The 14,826-nt window shown below is 41.8% G+C and overlaps 1 protein-coding gene across 2 annotated transcripts in view; it reads left to right on the forward strand.

The window, feature by feature from the left end:
• Positions 1-11,841, forward strand: part of LOC138966581 (neurocalcin) — a 63,939-nt gene extending 52,098 nt beyond the window's left edge. The window contains exons 1-3 of one of the 2 annotated variants that reach the window (XM_070338864.1): positions 750-1,178; positions 9,028-9,675; positions 10,956-11,841. In XM_070338864.1, coding sequence (XP_070194965.1) covers positions 9,298-9,675; positions 10,956-11,156 — 579 coding nt within the window. In that variant the 5' untranslated portion in view covers positions 750-1,178; positions 9,028-9,297 and the 3' untranslated portion in view covers positions 11,157-11,841. Of the gene's footprint in view, positions 1-749; positions 1,179-9,027; positions 9,676-10,955 lie in introns of those variants that run through there. The other variant, XM_070338865.1, reaches the window with a different exon arrangement.
• The last annotated feature ends 2,985 nt before the right edge of the window (positions 11,842-14,826 follow it).

Below are 14,826 nucleotides of genomic sequence, written 5' to 3' on the forward strand. Positions count from 1 at the left end.
ACATATACTCTGGCGTACCGCCAGCCCCCCCCCCCCCCCTCCTCCCCACCAGAACCTCCAAACACACCGTGACGGCACAGCCGGAGCAATATCATCATGTGAGTGTCGTCACCGCGGGGGGGAAAAGACGCCGTTCAGTTGTTTGTGGGTTACGGCCGGCGGAACTGCAGATAGATCAAGTTTTGACAGTGTGACGTCTTATAGCTAGTGTTGTTCTTTTCCGTCATCATTGTCGTTTGCCGGATCTTCCACGATACTGATGTTCACTCAATCAGTGACGACGGTAAGCTAGCCCTTACGTTCTCGTATCAAGCAGTCAACGTGACTGAACTTCTCAGCCCATATTGTACGCACTGGTGTGCCGTTTGTCAGTCAGCGGCCTGCGTGTGCCGGAGTCAAGTGAATCTTATAGCGGATAGAATCTTGGAAAGCGTGTTCATCAATAAATCCTTCGTACTAAAGTGTACCTCATTATGCTAATACTAGGAAGAGGCTCCAAACAAATTAATCTTGCTCGAGCTGCAAAGCGTACCAAGCCAGTAGCCTACTCGGCGTATGACGTCTACCATTACTAAAACAACAAAAATGACTAGTCATTTATCAGGGACTCGAAACAGCTGACACAAACTGCTGACAAAGTCTGTACGGTCTGTCACACCGGTTCTAAGTCAAAAGTTGAGCCAGCTTAACGCGTAAAAAAAAGCTCGGATATTTGTATTTCGTCTTTGCGACAGTATCTCTGAATTAACTGTCCGTGCTAAGCTTAATTAACTCTGATTTATAAATCTGGGCTGGCTGTGTGATTGTCAAGTTGTGTCCCCTTTGCCAGTGCAGACGGCTCACAGGCGAAAGACGATAATACACCGTTACACTTCGTTCTAACCATCACAGCATTGAATTCCTTTCAGAGAATTATATGTGTCGAGGCGATTGTTTCGGTATTATTTCAATATCAGATCGCTACATCCGCGCAGTGCTTTTGACCGAAATCGGTTCACTTGCAGTGTACCATAGCCCAGCAGACGACACATCGCCATTTTTCTTGGACCGCGCGTGCGCCATTTGTAAACAACATGGCGATAAGCTGTGCGTGAGGACGAATGCTGTTGACATTTTCTGATTTTGTGTAGAGTGCTGTCGTTGTCAAGTGGCTACTTCGATTTATGTGCCAAAGAATTGTAAGTATACGATGAAATTAACCAGCTATTCGAATGTTTTAAAACTGAGGCGTTTTACTGCAACGCAGCAAGCAGAGAACCGAGTTGACGTTTTTTCCTCCACTCGAGCCCGGTCGATTTCCTGTCCAAACAAGGACGCAGAATTTCTCCTTTGATCGGCAGTCTGTCTTGTATTCTGCGCCTTTTAAATGTTGTTACGTTTTAATAGTCACCGTACTGACTGCAAGCATTAAGTCGTATTGCCTCTTCTAAGTGCTGCACACTACTGAGGCCGACATATTTTTTGTCTTTCAAAGATGGCGTCCACAGTGCTTAGGCAGCTGTGATTCGTATTGTCACTGCAAGTGTCACTGTCAGAATCCAAGGAAACTAGTATCTAGTGTCATGTTGCCTTATCAACTGTGTGGGTAACCATGGCAGTTTGTGTCCAAACAGTTGTCTCTATATTTACTCCGTAAGTTACTTCCAGTTTAATCTGACTCCTTAGCTTTCTGTTTTAGCTCTGTACTCCTAGTCCTACCAACACTCAGGCCCCATTCTCAATCTCAGTCACTGCGTCACACATTTAAATCTGCTAAATTCAGTTAAGCTTACGACTGATCACCAAGTTAGTGGGATTTTGACTGGAACACCAGTCAGAGGAGTTTGTTGAGGTGAAACATTGAGTAGCTGAACAAATGTCAAAAGTTTGTCTGTCGACCCTTTTTTTCATAGTGTTTATAAATCTTGCGCAAAGAACAGGGGGATGGTGTTCAGGTGACATTTATCAAGTTTTAATATGGAATGGTTTGGTTGTGCACTTGTAGAGTGTGGGCGGAATAATCTTAAAGGCACAGTAACCCTCCCGTAAACCATCACAGATACTATCCGGCTTTTACACACAGTACAAACACCCTTTCATTTGAACGCTCACCAAACGGGAACATCCTAGGTGCCCTATGTAAAGAACGAGCAATTTTCAAAGAATTTATTTTTGCGTGGTTTACCCCTGAGCCATCGTGAACCCGTGTGATCCAGTTTCCCTTTTTCACAATGCCCTTTTTCACAATGTAAGTTAGTAATTTGAATGCGACTCAATGTGAGCTTATCTGCAATAGCACGTTATTATGTACCTCTGTCTGACTATGCACGAAAAAAACGGCTGTGGTTCACAAGAACTCTAGCGATAGCTTTTGACTGTTCAGAGGAACTGGCGATGCCTATAAGTATAAACCGTCGTCTGCTACGAGAACCACGACCTTGCGTGACCCTGCTTCCGGGCTTTTCTTTTTTCAAACTTTCAAAACCTCGAATTGTACTGATCTTGTCTTGATGAAAAAAGAATTCTTTTATGATTTAAGAATGTTAGCAGGGGTGGGAGCAGTTCCGTATAATTACGGAACTCCGTATAGCAAAAATTTCAACAACAACAAAAAAGTGAGAAAAAAAACTGAATTCTAATCGCGTCTATATCAGTTTCCGTGTTTCGGTTCGCGCAATTTCCGATCCATAAAACTGAAGATACTTTCGGAAATGACATGCCGTCCGCCATTTTTGTCTCGAATGAAACCTAGACATCGCGAGCTCGGTTTACTTATTAGGATAGAGCTAATTACCGATGAGTCGAAGACACGAAAGATCGACCAGAGCTTACATAAAAACAAGTGGAGGAACGACTGGATGAACTTGGTGGACGATTTAAATCGCCCATTTAGAAAATGGCTTCGCAAAACGTCAGCAGTGGGCTCAGCCTGGTGTTTAGTTTGCAGCAACAACAACAAATTTCAGTATAGCTAAGATTTTTTGCTCCCACCCCTGTGTTTGTGTAACAAGCTGTCAATTTATTATTTAGATTTTAAAAGTTAGGTCTAGCGCCAAAACGCACGACGGTCCGATTGTCTCTGAGCAATCGGCGCAAAATTAATTCTTTAAAAATTGCTCGCTCTTTACGTAGGGCACCTAGGATATTCCCGTTTGGTGAGCGTTCAAATGGAAGGGTGTTTGTATTGTGTGTAAAACTAAAACCCTGTTTTCATTTTCAAGCACGACTCTTGACAAGGATATTAATTGTTATTGTTAATGTTAAACTGAAAACTTTTAATTAAAGGGAAATCATTACTAATGTAGCAAGAGGTACTGCTACTTTTAGAGACAGTACTTTTGGCATGTTTTAATTAGAGATGCTTTTACCATGTTGTGGTAAACTGGTAGTGTGGTATGCATGCAATGATGCATTACAGGAATTTCGCAAATAATTTGCTGATAACATCAAGCTTTCACTCAGTAAAGTCACGCCTACACTCTGTTAATAATGTTAATAGTTATTCTTGTTGTTCTGTGGTCATTAACCACTTGCCTGCCTTAGGACGGGTATACCCGTCCTGCGCTTGTGCAGCCGCAGCGCCTTAAGACGGGTTTACCCGTCTTCACCGTTCCGGGATTTTCCAGAAGTGCGATGTCACTGCTGACACAAAAATAGCAGCCAATGGCTTGGTAGGATACCTCATTCTCATGAATAAACATAAATGGTGACGCGGTTTTGCGTCTAAAGGCTATTTTCGGCCTTGGCGACAGGATAGGGGAGAGAAATCTCGACTCTTCAAAATGGCGAACGGTGGAAGTCGACCGGGCGCTAGTAGGGAAAAACAAAGCCGGACTGACGCTACAGGGGGTGCAAATGATTATGGATACTGACAGGGGAAGGGGGAGATCTTCTTTCGGACGATTCGTTGGAAACAGGTAGATGATAGTGATTATAATCCTTTCTTGGAGCGAGCAAAACAGCCACCTGTGTTTGATCCACAGGCACCGGAAGATGCGCCGGACTGATTTTTCAAAAGTTCATATTTAAACATCATTATAAGCCAAACTAATTATTATTTCCATGATTAGACACTAAAAACAGATTCTTGGTTCAATTTCCCTTAAAAATAACATAGGTTTTACTTACCTACCTACTGCCAGTTTCAACTAGAATTTTTTGTGAATTATTACACCCCGAACTCCAATATTCCCTGGCAGTCAGGAATGCACATACGCAAGTTTTGATTGGCAGCGAAAGGGTTAATGCAAACTTGCAATTGCATATTAACTTTTGTAATTAAAAAAAGTCATAGTCATAATATTATTATGACTGACTTTTTTTAATTACAAAAGTTGTCCTGCTCTTCTAGTTCTAATAGTAATAGTTCTATTTTCTGGTACTGGTAGGTTTCACATAGTGTATTGCAAGATGCAACACTTTAGTCCAAGAATATATTGATAAGGAAATGTTGGTGGCATTTCTATGTTCATTGGAACTCCTTGAACCTTGTTAATTCCTGAGTGGTAGTCATTGTTAAGCCTAAGGGCCTTGTAAGGCTCTTGGTTTTCTTTGAAATTCAGTAAATGTAACTGTCCTAGCAGCTTCCACCTTTTTATTATTTTAAACTCCATGAAATTGAAAATGAAATCATACAATGTAAAAAAAATAAAAATGTTTCTGTGTAAAACGAAAGTGTTTTGACTTTGAATAAGTTTGTTTTACTTTTAATCATTAATATGTCAGAGATCAGCTGTACAGTATAGAGACATAGTGCTTGCTGCCCTCTTTCTCTTCGCTCGCCGCAAAATCACTCCGCGCGGAGGTGTTCCCAGATACCTCGTACGTAGGGTGTGTAGTCACAAAGGGACAAACACCAGAGCGAAGGTGCCTGTTATGTCTATATTCAGTATCACTCTCAATCTCATGTGCTAGGAGATTGGTTCATCAGGTTTTGGTATCAAATAAAGCTATTGCTTTGTCAATGTCATTACTGTTTACAGCTTCAGGGTTATTCCCTGCTTCAGAGGATAATTAGGTCAGATGGATCTGGATTGAAAATTTGTATTGGTACAAATGTTCTTGCTGAGAGTAAGATGTCCTTTTACTCACTCCTGAGTCCTATACAAAGTTTACAAGTACTGAGGCTCAAAACTAACAAGCAGACAGTGTCACCGGCCAGGTGTCACACTTAAAACAATGCCTCAGTTAGTCTATACACCAGTGATTGAAGACTGTGGCCTGAGAACATCACTGCAACTTTATAAAATATAAAAGTAATCCTGATTTTAACACAGTGAGTACATGTAGCACTTGATTTACACTGACAGTTCAGAATTTGAATTCAGATTACTTCCAGAGTGGCTCCCAGTCCTACATTCTGGAGAACTGTTGCCAAATATTATAGGGTGTGTGCTGAAAGATAGCTTGAGTATTGATCCTTGAGATGAGGGTTGTAGACAGGAAATTTGACTTTTAAGTGGTTCTCCTTCAAGATATGAAATAGCTTTTGGGGACTGAGGGATTGATGTGTGACCATGTGTGTTTTATGTGAACACTTGGAGTTGGGTCCATGGTTTTCCCAACTTGCATCTTTCGTTCTTTGATTTTGAAAAAGTCATATATATACATACAATACAGTCATGTAATGATGTTACTCATTTCATTTTTGAAATTGTAGCATCCTGCTTGTGTTGATTAGATGACTGCAGATTAATCTGATCTCATGACTTTCGAGACATCCTGGAATGACTGGGTTGTTTATCTAGCCTGAACCAGCACACCCAGGATGACTTTCATGAGAGGATGATATTCATTGCTTGCACATTTCAATGCTTGTTATTCTCTCAGTCTCACTCACATACATGTGCTAGGAGATTGATTCCACATACATTGTAAGTATAACTCTCACTTAAAAATCATTTTGCACATGTTGAATACAGTTAGACTGAGACTGAGAGCGCTCACATCCCTTTGTTTCTATGCGCTCAGATCTTGAAAACAGGAGAATCACAGCCCACATAGTGGATGTAATAATAATAATTACATAAACAAAAAATTGGAGAGTTCTAGTTGTCAGTCTCGTGACTTATCTCTTAGCTGCTACGGCTCTGCCTCTAACGCCGCCTAGACGGTGCATAAATCCTGGGCGGAACATCAATACCCCCAGTTTCAGAGCAGATCACGAATGTTTGCGGAAACTCCAAAGTGTATGAAGCTTTAGCTTTCCCTGCAGCTGCAGGCTAAACGCTGGTGAGGCCTCAGTCATAGAGCTCAGGCAGCCGATGATGAAAATTGAATTGTGGTATTGATTAATGTAGGCAGAGTGTAGTTTGTGTGTGTTCTGAATGCTCAGAACTGAGCGCACTAGGGCTTGCTAGTGTATTTAGATGTGTTCGTGATGCCTCGAATTAGGTGTGGTTCTTTTGGGCGGAGGACTGTGTTGGATTCTGGTTGATGGTGTCATAGTTAAGTGCAGAATTTGTTCAGCAGACACCCCTGCTCCCACACAGTGTTTTGCTTCATCACTCATGGTGGCTGCAGATTTCTACTGTTGTGTGGTTTCATAGAAATTAAAACAAGATGACCTGTTGTACTTGCAGCATACATTTTGTCTTTGTGGGATTTTCTTGTGAGATCTGGGTTGCGTTTTGGGAAAGATTGTGAAAGTCTGGTGGCTAGATTGTCCAACATAGTGCGTGTGTTACTGTTAAGAGCAATTCTCGGAAAACTACTAGACAGATCTTCATGAAATTGTGTATACACATTTTTCCAGGTGACATCCCCAGACTTGATCCGGTTTTTCAAAACAGCTCTTGAAAACCTTTTACATTTTCCTACAACAGTACAACTACAAGTTTGGGGAAATTTGGATTGCTTTCTAACTGACTAAAAGAAGGTTTATCAATTAAGAGAAAGCAACCCAGTTTTGCTTAATTCAGGTTGCTTTCTCTGTACATTTGTGTACTGTACATTTGGTGTTTGTGACATTGTGTGTTTTCTGCATGCAATTGCAAGGGTCTCTGTTCCAAAGAACAATTCCTGGACTGTGCATAAAGCAGTCTACGTGTAACTATAAGCTCATGTTCTACTTCATGTGCATCAGTTTGGGGGGGGGGGTAACACAGACACACTCACATAGAGTGGTGACAGTGTTTAGATTTTAAATTTAAATCCCTTAGCCAAACCTGGGCAGCGATTACTCCTGGGTGTAAGTTGTAAGCATTGAAGCAGACACTTTCATGAGCTTGATACTACACTGACTTGGCTACTTAATCAATTGCAATGTCTTGCTGTCATAATGTGGAGAAATATGCTGTGCTCATTTGCAAAGGGCAACTGAGCTTGAAGTTTAACATGTTTTCCAATTGCAGCAGTAATTTGTTTTCAGTGCATTTCTTGTAGCAGTGGTACATGTGTACTTTCATGGAGTTGCTTTACTCCTTTTCTTGTACTAATTTATCATTAGAGAACACACTGTGAAGACATAGATCTCTCTCTCTCTCTCTCTCTCTCTCTCTCTCTCTCTCTCTCTCTCTCTCTCTCTCTCTCTCTCTCTCTCCCTAAGAGTAAGACTACAGATGTTCAGGTATATACTTATAATAATGTAAATGGGTTTGAACATTTGGGGGGGGGGGGATATAGTGAAGAGGGGTCAGGTTTGGCTTCACTCCAGGCGCTCTGCTCATGAGAAAATGAGGGTGTCCTTTAAAAGAAATGTATGGTATGTTTAGGGAAAGAATAGAGCTCTGAGTCTGTCTCAAAATTTTCCCTTTGACTGCTACGTGGTTTTAGAATTATTTGTATTTGCTGAAGAAGCAATAAAAGTACTTCACACTGAAGTTGATTAAGAATAGGAGAGGAATTAACTTCACATTTAAAATTCATTGAATAGGAGATAAAGGCACAACATCGGAATATAATGTTGCTCCTCTGGTAAGTTAGGTGCACAAACATCAAGAGGCGAAGCCATCAAGGCTCACGTAAGAAATCGACAAACAACAGTAACACAAACTCAATCACTCCGTCACACATACACACACACACACACACACACACACACACACACACACACACACACACACACACACACACACACACACACACACAGAAAGAGCATAGGTGAAACTGTGCAAGAAAGCGAGACACTAGATCTAGATCTGTCTGTCTGCATGTAGCCTACTTACAGGACACGACTGCCAACTAGTCTCGGCGCGCTCAAAATAATAATGACCGAGACTTTCAGTACTTCCTTCGCGTGACGTCTAACCCTCTTACGTCATAATGTGACGTCAATGTAATGTGACGTCTTCAAATGTTAGAGTTTCTACCACAGACATACACACACACGCACGCACGCACAAACACACACACACACACACGCACAAACGCACAGACAGACAAAGTTATGATCGCATAGGCTACACTTACGTGAGCCAAAAAGGAGTTTTAGCTACTGTCCTGGGCACCCCGTTAGTATGAGTCAATGAGACTTTCTTTTTCTATAATCCTGCACTGGAACTTTTTTTGAGTTAAAAGTTTTATTTGTTTGCCAATGCCATACAAAGATAAAGGCTTCAAGTAAGGACCTTTTGTTAGGCTGATCTGTCCAAATGACAATAGACATTGCATATTGAGGTTCGTCAGTGTCATTAATGAAGGACATTATTGCATCACTAACTCCAGCTGTGCCTTAATTGATAGTTTAATTGCAGCCAATGCTATTATTTCTACAGGTGAGATAATGGGGACGGTCACGTAACAGTTCGACAGCTGAATCATCCAGCTATAGAAAGATCGTCACTCGGGTTTTGTGCTTACCTGTGTACCTAGCTTGATTGTCACGTACTGTCAGTTAAATACAGTTTTCCTTTGTCCCAATCCCCGTTAACTCAGTAACTGTGTGCATGTGTGTATGATGGTCGCATAAATTCTGTATTCTCAGGGGTCTGCTTCCCTTTGTGACAGACTAGCGGCAGTGGAAGCATACAATGTAATTGTCCACCACTGTATTCCATTGTCCCACACTAACTCCCACACTAACAGTGCTCATGTTTGCTATTGTTGCAGGCCGACTAGACAATTGAGGCCACAGGGGAGCTATTCAGGGCCTTTGTTTTCCCTGGTGCCAGATGCTCATCTCCTGGCAGCTGCCTGAAGCATCTGACCTGTGCTTACCACCATCATTGGCCAGACAATTGTCAGCGTGTAAAGCCGCCACATGCCCACAAAGTGCTCTTCTTCGTCTGCTGTCCCTGCCTTGTGACCAGTGAGCCTTTACGGCCCCTGAAGCCTGTTGGTGTGTGAAGGTGTGTGTGCACGCCTGTCGTTGCGGTCAGAATGGGAAAGCAGAACAGCAAGTTGAAGCCGGAGGTGTTGGAAGACCTCCGCAACAATACGCAGTTCTCTGAAGAAGAGCTGCAAGAATGGTACAAGGGTTTCCTCAAAGACTGCCCTAGCGGCAACCTCTCCGTCGATGAGTTCAAAAAGATCTATGGCAACTTTTTTCCTTATGGTGACGCTTCAAAATTCGCCGAACATGTGTTTCGCACGTTTGACACAAACGGCGACGGATCTATAGACTTCCGTGAGTTCATCTGTGCCTTGAGCGTGACGTCTCGAGGCAAGCTGGACCAGAAGCTGAGATGGGCCTTCAGCATGTACGACTTGGATGGCAACGGTTACATTTCACGGCAAGAGATGCTGGAAATAGTCACAGTGAGTATCATTTTCATGGAATGCTTGCGTTTAGTGTTGAATAATAGCCCAAGTTACCTTCCTCATCCTTCTCCCAACAAATATGAGAAAAAGTTGTCCAATGTGCCCCAAAGCAAGGGAGGCAACATGCTTGTCCTTGTGCCGTTGTGGAAAAATGCTCACTATTTGCTGGGGGAAAAAATCGTACAATTAAGTATAAAAGCACTCGTAGTCTTACTACACGTTTTCATAAACCCTCTTTTCAGTCTTTGTAAAGAGCTGTAACTAGTGTAAGACACCTCTCCTTTTTTCCCAGACCCTCCTTTTGTACAAGGAAATAGAGATGTTAACAGGTGTTCTTAGGCTTCAGACTCAGAGGGTGAGGCGTGGTGCATGGGACGTTGTGCTCTCATACATCCTGCTTCACTTGCTGCTGATTGCCTTTGCTGATAAATAAACATGTACTGATACAGAGAGTTAACCTGGTTTCTAACCAGTGCCGATGTTAACACTAACAGTTTAAAATTAGTAAATGAATTTCTGACTGAATTGACACCAAATGTTATTCCACATACAATGATACATTGTTCAATCATGTCTCAGTGTCTCTATTAATTCTACAAAAGCTAGAGTTAACATTGTTTGGTTATTGAGTGTGATATTTTGTCTTTCAGTTTCACAAATGTATGGTAAAATTGAGCTTGCATGCTCTCGTTTTTTACATTAGTTGTGTAGAACTTGGAAGTGGAGGTGTGAGGACTTGGGATGAGCTTCGGAGGCAGTGTAGTGTGGTGGCGGGTGTGGATCTAGGGGTGTGGATGTGGATTGCACTTGCAGGACTCTTGACTGAATGATCACATGTGGTCAGTCAGTGACCGGCGTACCCCGTTGTGGCTTAGGAAATGAACAGTACTTCTGTAACAGTGTTGATGTGAGCTGTAGAGGCTGCTTGGCCCTCTCCTGTATTGTGTTATGTAGTGTATAATTTCCGTATTTGAGACAAAGTTTCTCTGGTCCATTCTCTTGGTGATCTGAGATTTCTCTGATTCTCCCTTCACTGTTATTGTTCAACTCTTAGTGAGTTACTGTTAGTGTTACCTTTTAACCGATTTAACCACAGGAGAGGCAATTTGTCAATTTAGACCAGAATAACTTTGAGAAGAGAACACTTCCGTATTTCCTGGGAAGTTGGAGTGATAGCTGCTTCCTCAAACCTGAGGCCAAAATAACGGCTTGAAATTGCTGTAAATCTTGCCATTGGCAATTCAGAGAATTAATTCCTATGCTTTGTTGTTTTCCAGGCCATTTACAAGATGGTGGGCACAGTGATGAAGATGCCAGAGGACGAGTCGACGCCAGAGAAACGCACAGACAAGATTTTCCGACAGATGGACAAGAATCTGGACGGAAAACTGTCGCTGGAGGAGTTCATCGAGGGGGCAATGAACGACCCGTCCATCGTGCGGCTTCTCCAATGCGACCCCCAGTCTAGCCAAAGTTGAGAATGCGAGAACGAGAGCTGCATGGGTGTTTCTAGCCTCCTTGGTTGGGGTGTTGTCAATGTCATCGTTACCATCTTGAAGGACTGGACCGCTCTCCTCCATGCGCCTCCAGTTTTCTCATCTACAGTGTAATCCGGGCTGCCCTCGTGTGCTGTTTGTGATCTTCCCCCCCCCCCCCCCCCCCCTCCAGTTCCCCCCTTGCGCCATTATATCCTCTAGTGATTGGTTGCAAATGATATGGCCAACAGTTGGACTGTCAAGGCTTCACTACTCCCACCCCACCATGGCAGGGCAACTGGAAGAAGCCAAACGCCAGCCAGTGATGTTGCATGGTGTGTGCATCCCTCTAGCATGTTGTTCCATAAAAAAAAACATGAAAAGGTTGAATTTAGACATGTGGTCAAACAAATGTATTTTTAACTAAGGACGATATTACATGTACAGCCCTGAAAGTCGAAAAAATGGTGCACTAGCCAAAGGCTTTATGAAAATTTACTCTCCAGAGAGCAAACTTTACTAGCCGAACCAACAATTTTTTTCAGCAACTGTACACGAATTTGGCGAATAGATGAACATTTCTACTTGCCATGGCAAGTAAAATACTTACCACTTTCAGGGCTGATGTAATGTTAAGTTTAGCTACTGGTTGTAGATAAAAGTGGACCATTGTTTCTTTAAATTTTAATGTTAAAAAAAAAAAAAATACCTGAGCTGGGTGAAAATTGAAAAAGATACAGAACTGCAACCATGTAAGCCATTGACCTCATGAAAACAGGATGGAGGCAATGGATAAAAAGCTTTTTGATGAATCTGCATGTGTATGACAAGAACAATGACTTGTCTATGGAAATTGTTAGCGCATAACTTGTGCAGCTCTTTAACTGACAGTGTTGGGCAGAAACTGTAGAGTATAACACTTAGCCAAAACCTGTTTTTTAAAAGGGCAGACAAAATGTAGCCAAATCACAAAATGTAGGCAAATCACTCCCAGCTTTGTGGACAGCTTTGGATGATCTAGGATGAGACTACAAAACATTCCAAAGGGTCGGTTGGACACGCGACCGGCCAACCGTCACTCCCTACCATTGTATGCATGAATGGGCACATTGCTATGCCCCTGTCTGAATATTCTTATTCGGGCTCAAAATGAGCACTTTTTTTTTCTTCTCTTCTTTTATTTTTTTTAGGGGGAGGGGGGGGGGGGGGGGGGTCCTCTCTCTCTCTTTGATTCATCATCAGTCACTCGGTGTGTGTGAGATTTACTATAAATTTCTTGCTGGATGTTTGTTGAACATCATGGATTATGTCAGTTTCATCAATTTTGAAGTGTTTTCTTCTTGTTGATATTTCCCTGTTTTCGGAGTTCACTTCTATGTCCATTAAGCTATGTTAGCTGTTGATTAGCATTGGAATTGAAATGTTATTCCCTTGCACCACACTCCCTTCTTCTAGGCCTTTATTTTCATCCCTTGTTAACCCTCCCCCCTCTTTGCGCACTCGCATGGTTGGCTTTTAAGGCAACGAAGCAGCAATCACTTACACATTGATTAACAGTCAGATCTGACTTTGTGTTTGAGTTTTCATGTGAACATTTGTCAAGAGACTGTTTTGTATCGTTTTACCCAACAGCATGTATTTCTTTTTTCACGAACTGCTCCGCCTGGCGTCTGGCATTATGGGGTTAGTGCTAGGACTGGTTGGTCCGGTGTCAGAATAATGTGACTGGGTGAGACATGAAGCCTGTGCTGCGACTTCTGTCTTGTGTGTGGCGCACGTTACAAAGCAGCACCACCCTGATATGGCCCTTCGTGGTCGGCTGGGCGTTAAGTAAACAAACAAACAAATTTTTTCACGAAATAGACAGGATAACACGTACAAGAGCATGTTTGTAAATGTAATAATAAATTTGTTTCCTGATGACACTAGCTTCTTGAGGTACTTTGTTGGTTGCTTGATAATGCTGATGTTTTCTTTTGTTTTGCCAACACAAACATTGAGAGAAAAAAAGTGAAAAAACCTATCAGAGCATGTTTGTAAACAAATTTTGTATGGTAAATTATGTGGGAAAACACCACAGAAACTTCCAATTTCCAATTACCTTTGAAGCCCCGGTTCCCCTTGATCTCTGTGTCATAGTCCCATCTCCCCCCACCCCCCATCCCACCCCCCCATGTTCTCTCAAGCAAACCTGTGATTGATGGGAGTGTGAGCGTTTCCTGTGTTAGTGAAGGTTTTGCACTGTGTTTGTCCTGGAGGGAAGAAAGACCAGTTTTAGTTCTGCATGTTAAACGTCTGAGCTCTGGCTGTTGGCACATATTTCTTTGATGGTTTACGTGCATGTAAGCACGTTCGGTGTCAAAGCAGAAGTTTGTCCTACTCGTAGCAGTCAGCAGGGGTTTATTTACTGAATGCTCTACATTCCCTTTGTTATTGTTATCACTGTGTAGAGGCCTATTTTATTTTCCCTTTAACTAAGCCGCTCCCCCAGTGATGGCGCTAATATATTTTCAAACTGGTACACAAGCTTTTATGATGAAAACTATCCAGAAAAAAAAGTAGGCTGGTCATTGGAACCAGTAAGAGTCCAACTCAGAGTACTGGTTTTGTTGTCTTACCAGCGAAAAAAAACGGTAGTTCTAAAAATCAACCGGTAGGTTATACCGGCAGCCAATTATATTCCGGTATTTTCTCATTGTAACCGGTAAAATACCGGTATACCGGTTACCGTCAATACTGTCCCCCCTCCCCTCCCACTCAACTTTTTCACTGTGGTTCGGTGAGTTAACGAGCTGTTGCAGTGTGAACAGGTGAAATATATCTCAATTTTTTTATATAAATCAAATGGTTTGTCATTTGGATGGCTGTTGTGGGGGTACCCATTGTCTGACTAATGAGCTCGAACTCTTACAATAACAAAAAGTTGTTTGTGCTGTTTGACATGCAAAATGTCCTAGCAGAGTATTAATGAGAAAACCATGACTGAATTCTGAGCCATTGCAGTCATTTTCCTTCTGTGTTCAAAAAGCAATCATTAATTTGAAGTCATGAGAAAAGGGTTTTCACAGTGTTCCGTGGAAGGGGGTGAACTTTACCGTTGCTTTACGACTCATAATCTCACAAAAACGTTGATATATATATATTTATATATATATAATGTATTTTCAGAGTTGTTGGGGTTTTTTTCAGATATTATTCAGACACCTTTAGATTTCAAAGTTCACTGCCAACTTAAGAGAACCAGTCAGTGGCTTAAAATTAGAAGCAAATGATTTGAATTACAGTGACAGTGTGCAAATGATGACTGCATGGTCCAAAGGGGTTTCTGAAGAAATGTACTTTCCCTGTTCAGATGGTTTGGTTTGTATGTCTACCAAAAAAGTACAGGAACAAGACTTATTATAAGAATGGTATAGTGCAAAGCATGATCCAATAAAGGCTAAGTGAGATTTCTGCAAACTGTCAGTCTAAAGTAATAAAATACCATATGGCATACATGTACTTGAAAAAAAAATACTGACCATAATGCAAAGCTACTTTGAATTAATAAATAACGCTTGAGTCACCATCTCCTTCAAAATAGTAAAGTACGTATTGTTTGTTAATCTTGCTTTTTTTCTACCTCTTTCTGTTAGCATTTGTTGCAATACACTTTGGTTTCCTAATACAGGGT

The sequence above is a fragment of the Littorina saxatilis genome, linkage group LG5 (genome assembly GCF_037325665.1).
Source record: "Littorina saxatilis isolate snail1 linkage group LG5, US_GU_Lsax_2.0, whole genome shotgun sequence".
NCBI classification, from domain to species: Eukaryota; Metazoa; Mollusca; class Gastropoda; order Littorinimorpha; family Littorinidae; genus Littorina; species Littorina saxatilis.